This window comes from Oreochromis niloticus, linkage group LG7 (genome assembly GCF_001858045.2).
Source record: "Oreochromis niloticus isolate F11D_XX linkage group LG7, O_niloticus_UMD_NMBU, whole genome shotgun sequence".
In the NCBI taxonomy this organism is placed as follows: domain Eukaryota; kingdom Metazoa; phylum Chordata; class Actinopteri; order Cichliformes; family Cichlidae; genus Oreochromis; species Oreochromis niloticus.
In genome coordinates this window covers 19,138,561-19,146,279 of record NC_031972.2, presented here as the reverse complement: position 1 = coordinate 19,146,279, position 7,719 = coordinate 19,138,561, and the positions used below count along the sequence as shown (strand labels likewise).

The following is a 7,719-nucleotide window of genomic DNA, read 5'->3' as shown; positions in this document are numbered from 1 at the left end:
CATATACAGTACATATATGTATATACAAACTTACACACAAACATAACTTTTATGCACTTTTTTACTTACTATTAAAAAGGTAAAATATATACCTTTAATTATATATATATATATATATATATATATATATATATATATATATATATATATATATATATATATATACACACACACACACACACACACACACATGCCTTTCACTCAACCTTTAATTGCAACTCTGGAACATACGCGACTGTATGAGCTCGTGTTCCCGCAAGCTGCTCTGGTATCTACTCGTCATCCTAGCTGGTTTTTGTTTTTTCTACGGAAAAATCGCGCGGTGTGTGTTTAGTTGTCCTGATGTAGCTAACCAAAACTTTCTGTGGTACATACTAGCAAGAAATAAACGAATACAGCAGGTCTTTTGGAAGAAAAACCCTCAAAATTTCACAATGAGTGACGATGCGGACTCCCCTCCTGAGAGGGAAATGAAGGTATGTCTCTGTTAAAGTTGACTTGACAGGTTAGCATGTGTAAGTTACCGTGTCAGTTCATCCTCAATGTAGTGGCTAGTTTAGCTAGCTAGCTAGCTAAACAAGCCACTTGTCGTGGGTTATGTTTTCTGGTTTAGGTATCCTTAGCCTCACGATATTTACTGAACTGTAATGACTACTTTGATACGATAAAACATTAGAGACTTTCACAGCGGTTTAAAAGCATTTAAATTAAAAGTAGTTACGGCAGTTTCATTCATGCCATATTTTTAGCCCGCTACTTAGGGTTAGCACCGTAGCCGGTGTGATGTTGTGCTTGTAAAGTTAAACGCCGCTGTGTTGGGTGGATTCGTCCTATTAAATTATGCATTTGTAAAATAACGTGTTCTAACACACGTTGCATTTTTTTTATGTTTAAGTTTTATGTATTGCTGTAATATTACAACAAGCCTTGCACCGATAGCTAACACGATATTGTAACGTGTTAGCATTGTGCTAATTGAGAGGCATTACAAACATTTGGCTTTGAGATCACCCTTCAGGCTCACCAGCTAGCTTGTCAACAATGTTTATTTACAGTTTGTATTATTCTGTCTCAAAGACGCTGCGTTTGCATTTACCTAAGTGGACCCACAGTTGTTAACAGTTCATAACAGTTTACCATGAAATGAAAGTGTTTGCCTTTCGTTTTAGGATTTTCAGTTTCGTCAGATGAAGAAAGTCAGAGTGTTTGAGCCCACCGAAGATTTGCCAAAAGACAGATCCAGCCTCCTTGCCATCTCAAATAAGTATGGCTTAACTTTTGTGGGGCTTGACAGAACTTTCAAGGTGTACTTAACTCGAGATATTCTGGCTGCTGATAAAGGTGATGGCAACTCCAACGAAATAGGTATGAATCCACTACAGTTTTAAATAGTGCAATAATGACAGGTTAAAAACACAATGTTGTCATGACTGATACACCACATGTTTTATGTCATTAATAATTTTTGCTGTTTCACTGTCCACTAACATCTTCTTCCGTATTTTAGTCAAAGGAATACCAGTACTGGCTGAAGTGACCGTGGAACTAGTTTTGCACCACTTGGCTCTCAGTTGTGATGAGCTCACACTGTCCGTGTGTGGCATGTCTGAGGAAGCTGGCTTGTCACTCACATTCTATGATGTCCGCACGTTCATGAACAAGGTAGTTATTTCAGTCTGTCTACCTAATGTGCTAACACAGTCGAACAGCTGCTGCCAAATTTCACCTTGTCTGTTAAATGTAATGATGTTGTCTGATTTTTGTTTTAATTTGCATTCTTTGCTTTTCCAGGGAAAACTACAGAAGCTACCATTTGCATTCCACCAACCAGCTGTAGCACCTGACGTCTTAGTGCAGGACCTGAAGTGGAATCCTGTGCAGGTGTCTGTGTTGGCTGTCTGCCTCTCTGATGGCAGTATAATGATTTTGGATGTTACTGACAGTGTCAATGTGCAGGCCAGGCTGCCTTCTTCAAGTGGAATTACCTGCAGTGAGTGACACTCTTGACATAATTGCTAAATTTATCTGCAGTCCATATCGGTGATGTGGCTCAGTAGTCGTTTACTTGCTTTGTTTACCACAGTTTGCTGGAGTCCAAAGGGAAAGCAAGTAGCAGCTGGAAAAATGGATGGTACAGTCACGCAATATACACCAGTAAGTTATTATAATAATTTTGAATTAAAAGCAAATTGCTTAACAGCCTGTGGAAGCTACAGGAACAGATTTTTCTCCTCTGTTTTAAAGGGACTGGAGGAAAAGAAAGTTATCCCATGTCCACAGTTCTTCACCCCTGGCGAACCTGTAAAAGGTAAGGTAGCCATACCTATGTATATAAATTTAAACTATGAAAATGGTCCATACACTAAGGTTTTTATCTTGGTGGTGATAGATTAGTAATAGATTGCAATGATTCCATAAAATATTTCAAATTGTATAGGAAAAGGAGGAGCTGAGTCTTGCTGTTTCGTTGATGTTCCAATTTCTTGTCTCTCTTTCCTATTTGTCTCTCACAGCTGTGGATGTACTGTGGCTGAAAACCTATGTGTTTGCAGTAGCATATGCTGCTGGAGATGGCTCACTTGAGACCCCCCCTGAGCTAGTGTTGATCTCACTCCCAGTAAGTATGCCAGGCATTGGTTTTTAGATAGATTTTTATCTGGGTTTATCAGGTTTATAAGACTCTGGTTCTACTGTCGAACTGCTGATCAGAGTATGAAGCTCAGTTAAGACCATTTATGGGTACTGGGGGAAAAAATCATCACTGCAGCTCAGTTATGGAGAAAGGAGTTAAATTCATTATCCACATTTTCATCTTTTACCAAACTTGAATTTTCCTTGCTTGCGTTTCTAAGTTTTATCACATACATTTTAAAATGTATTTATATATCAGCAACATGACAGTGATAACAATTCAAGTAACAGAGTTAAACACATGTATCTAGCAGATTAGTTATTGATCCGTGAAGTGTGTGAAAAAGATAACCAAGGTTCAAACTGTAACAGTTCAATTTATACTCAAAATATAAATGCACAGCAGTTTTTAAACATTGTTTACAAATATATTTGTGTATTTATGTTTAACATAAATACATTTAGATTATGGTTAGGAATTCATTAGAGCTGCTTTTAAGTCTGGAAATCTACAAGTCATTTGATCACAGTCATCTTTATTCAGAAATATTCACATCATCCCCACATGAAGTGAAACAGAGCTGGAATGATCCAGCAAACTGATCATCACGATCTAATTGTTCATCATTAGTGTTTTATGCCTCCAGAGCTTTATACAGGTTTTAATAATTAAACAGGGATTAATACAGAAATGTTTCAGTGCAAAGAAAATGACCACAGAAGAAAAGCAAAGAATAACAGTGTTGATTGTTTTTTTTTCCTCCTGATTTTGAACCTTTATCAGGTAGCTCAGTGGTTGCCATTGACAGCCATGAGTACCAAAAGAAACTTCACAGCATTTTGGCATACAGTATTCCTGTATGCCTGGCACAACCAGTCTAGAGGCATGAGAGTGCAAGCGGGTCAGTCAGTGAAGACATTTCTATGACACATCTGTGAAGGAACTTAGATTTCCAGATGGTAGAAATAAAGATTTAAAACCAAAAAGAACTGCTTATTCCTATGAATCTGTGATTTATTTATTTATTTTTTCCTTAGGCTTCCGTTTCAGTGTATGTAGTTCTGGTGCTCTGATGATATCACAGCTGTGCATGCAATGACCAGTGCTTTGACCATAATTGGGCTTTTGTGCTTTCTTTTCGTATTTACACTACTGTGCAAAAGTCTTGAGTCACCACTCATTTCTTCATATTTTGCTTCCAGCTAGACTTTTTTTTTTTTTTAAATGACAGAGAAAGCATTATGCAGGCTCTCTGAATGTATTTCAAGGTTTTTCTTTGGACATTGGCTGCTTTTCCACTCTTTTTTTTTTTTTTCCCCTGTCCAGTCCTTGTATCTGACCGTTTTCAGAGGAATGTTTTTGTGTGTAAATTGAAAAAGGCAACCCTGTATCAGTCATGGATTGACCTCCTCAGTGCCCATTAACAGTGTGGGATAATCTTAACAGAAAAATTAACAAAACGCAACCAACATCCAAAGAAGAGCTTTAAATGGCCTTTAAGGGACTACTTAAAGAAATTACAAGAAAGACTACATCAGAGAGTTCAGGCTGTGATAAAGAATAAAGGTGGTAATACCAAACTGTAACCTTTAAGCTTGTTAGAATTGTACAAACTGTGTTATATGCTGTATTTCCATTTCTGTTTGCAGATGTTCCAATAAATTGCTGCACCTGTTTCCCAGGGGTAGCTCAAGGCGTTTAACTGTCTTAATGTCAAATCAGTTTTATTTTTAAAGCTCAGACTTGTATGTGTGTCAGACAGCTTTACAGTCTGTATACTAAGACTCTTGAGGCCCACTCATCCCCCTTAAATTTGTTTAACAGAAAGCAGATTTAGCATAAAAAAAACACCCAACCTTGAGACACAGTTTGATGTCACTAGCTGACAGGTTAATGCACATAAATTACTATATGCATATTGGGGTTCTTTTTCTGGAGTTTAAATTTTTGACATAAATTACAGTGCTACTGAAGTATGCCACTTCTCTACTATAGATTTCTTTATTTATTTGTTTATTTATTTATTTTGCAGAAGAAGGATGAGAAAGTGGAGCCAAAGTTTTTGAACTTTGGTGAATTTGTTTTTGGAAGCTGTACGGAGCGTCAGCACCACTACTTCCTCAGTCACGTAGAGGACTGGTAAGACCAATTCCAACTGATAGATTTGCTCCAGCAGTGACCTGAAAGCCTGATTACTTTTAAGCTAAAGTGCATTGTTTATGCCCTGTAAGTTTTGTGCTTTGTTTAATGTTAAGGTCATGGTAAATTGAAGCTTTGTCTCATTGATTTTATTTTTTTTCTTTCATCCAGGGACCTTGTGTTTGCAGCATCAGCAGCTTCCATTGAGGTCAGCGTCATTGCCAGACAAGACGATAAGGTAAACGCTAAAATGTGTGAAAATGTTTTAGGTTTGTCTAAATGTAGAGATGAATGAAAGTGGTCTTGAATGTATTTTCATTTTTCTACTTTGTCTTTACATCTGTTTGTTTTACTCAGTTAAAGTAAAATGCTTCCAAAAAATCGAGGAGGGTTACATAAGTGTTACAGCAGCTTCTACTCAGTCACAATACTTTCCTTCTAAATAATTTAGAATAGCTAAACTCCTACCAGGTCAAATATCCAATGCGTACCTGACTTTTTTGGTGACAGTTGAGCCAGCTTGTGCTTTTGCTGAAGTTTTATCAATTAGGTAAACCAATAATTTTATCTGAGTGCTTCAGCGTTTTAGTGAATTAGACTTGATGCTTTTAGAAACTGTAAATACCCCCCCTCCCCCCAAATCTATTAATTTTCCTTAGATTTTGTTTGAATACTTACTCTCTGTAAACGGTGCTGACCATGCCTTATTGTTACCCCCTTTTAGATGTGGGAAGTTTGGCTCCTAGAAGATTCGAGCAGGGCTGAGCTTCCAGTGACTGAAACAAATGAAGACACTTTGCCCCTTGGCTTAGCTATAGACTACACCAGCCAGCAGGAAATCCACATAAGTAAGTGAATATGACTTTTTATGTATTTAGTTGCTTCACTTGTCTGAGCAGAAGTTAATTTCACATATATAAAGATTATTACTGTTGTTGTTGTTGTTTTGCCTTGTTTTTGTTTGTTTGTTTTTGTTTGTGGCATAACCTTCATAGGGACTTGGGTTATGGTTCATGTTAATTCAGAATATATCAGAGCTTCTCCTGGTTGACTGTGTCAAATAAGCATGACCAGTCTGCGTACAGTACAGTAAAGGTGATCTGTCTGTGCTACAGTTGTTGACAGAAATACTCCTGTCTTTTGATTGAGCAAATGTTAACAGAGATAACAAATGTAATGCTTGACTCAATAGAATCCCAAAAAACAAAGCAGGGTTTTAAAAAAATGAGTAAATAAAAAATCATTACAATGTTGGTGTCTCTGCTTAAAACCGCTTTGACAAAAACCAAAAACAAAACCCTGACCTCATCTGGCACCTTGCCACGTAGATGTACACCTTTCACAGTGCTGGTGCTAGAAATGAGACCCAACACAGTGAGATTTATAAATATCATTAAGGATAACATTCAAGTTTAGTGAATAATCTTGGATCACGATTTTGACATTTTCTGTCATGGTAGTCAAAGCTTCTAAGAATTTGGATCGGTAATGTTGGAAAAACGTGTGGATTGTGTGGGAAAAGTAATGCAGCATTTTGAACACTGGAGAAGCAGTGCAGTGTTAGTGCTCACCATGGATTTATTGTGTTTACGCTGTGAGTCTGGCGATCAGTAGTGAGCTGTCTTCTAACTTGTGTGTCAGCAGAAAACTGTGGAAATGGATGGAAGAGGAATTAATGACTCGATCGCACCATAAGTCAGCAAAACACAGAGGCTCGTGTTAGTTTCGAGTGAATTTCTTTTAGCAGAGACAGGCACATTATATTTGGTTGACTGTGGTGGGTGCGTAGTTTCTAATTCTTTTTTCTTCTTCACCAAGACACACAGTGACTGTCTCTTGTTAAAGAATCAGACAGCTGCGGTGTGAAAAACATCATTCAGCCCTCTTACCGCACTCTAAAGATAGGCGACGGTGCACGTCTCCTCTGCCACCAGACAAAAGTTAATTTGGTCATTTTTAAGTTTAGTTTAATTTAATTTAGTCGGTGTTATCTCTTGTAGCGCATTCCCTTGCCTTTGTTTCAACTTTAAAATGTTTTCTGGTGAGAAGTCCCCTAATGAGCCAGTGAAGCTTAAATCCGTCAGGTTTCTGTGTGCATACAGCATTCACCGCAGTGCTGTATTGCAGCATGTGTAAAGAATAGTGATAAGCTATCGTCTCAGTACACTGTTTTATCTTAACTGGCCCAGTCTGCCAGACATTCACGTAGAGCTGCTGTTGCTGTCTAGTCACATCTCTTCCTGTTCTCTCTACGATTCCCTCCCTCCCCATTACGGGGAAAAAAACCCTGCAATTTGAGCAACATTATGACATGATTGTAGTCTGATCAAAACCTTGATCTAAAGTTAGACATTAGGTTGGAAAAGCAAAGGGAGAGTAGGAGGGAGTTATCTGTAGGGAAAAATGCACTCATTAAAATGGCTCACACAAGCTAGAGGACCATAACAAACAACAAAGCCCAGACAATCCTGTTGCAGAATGCTGATGAGGTTTACCGTGTGCCTCTCCCGTCTGTTCGCTCTCTCTCACCCTCTCTCTGCTTGCGTCTTTCAAACTTTAGTTTCATAACAGAAAAGCATTAGATACAGTTTTTTGGGGGTGGTGGGGTGGGGGTGTATGCTTTCTTTTTGTCTAAAACTTTAAATCGCACCGCTTCTTCAAGTGTATTTCTTGGCATTTTATTTGTCAGGTTGGGTGTGTATTTGTGTGTGTACATTGACTGTGATTATCATGCATGTAGCTCATGGGTCAAATAGGTGCAAAGTTGGTGGATATTAATCACACAGTCAGAAAAAGCAAACACTTCATCCACTCATGAACAGTTATACTTGATAAATACAGTAGTTTTAGATATAAAACGTGGTCATGGAGAAAACAAAGAGGACTGTGTTCAGTGTACTTTTCTGGCATTTCTGAAATGACTAGTATCAACTCTGACTAATGCATCT

At 38.0% G+C, this 7,719-nt stretch overlaps 1 protein-coding gene across 5 annotated transcripts in view; it reads left to right on the top strand.

Annotated features, from left to right (window-relative positions):
* Positions 1-242: 242 nt before the first annotated feature.
* The window catches only part of nup214 (nucleoporin 214), a 30,518-nt gene continuing 23,041 nt past the window's right edge, over positions 243-7,719 (top strand). For 3 of the 5 annotated variants that reach the window (XM_005459470.4, XM_005459468.4, XM_005459469.4), the window contains exons 1-10: positions 244-476; positions 1,170-1,365; positions 1,508-1,662; positions 1,792-1,990; positions 2,084-2,154; positions 2,245-2,308; positions 2,514-2,617; positions 4,665-4,771; positions 4,943-5,009; positions 5,496-5,619. In XM_005459470.4, the coding sequence (XP_005459527.4) occupies positions 435-476; positions 1,170-1,365; positions 1,508-1,662; positions 1,792-1,990; positions 2,084-2,154; positions 2,245-2,308; positions 2,514-2,617; positions 4,665-4,771; positions 4,943-5,009; positions 5,496-5,619 (1,129 nt within the window). In that variant the 5' untranslated portion in view covers positions 244-434. Of the gene's footprint in view, positions 477-1,169; positions 1,366-1,507; positions 1,663-1,791; positions 1,991-2,083; positions 2,155-2,244; positions 2,309-2,513; positions 2,618-4,664; positions 4,772-4,942; positions 5,010-5,495; positions 5,620-7,719 lie in introns of all 5 variants that reach the window. The other 2 variants (XM_005459467.4, XM_005459466.4) reach the window with 1 other exon arrangement.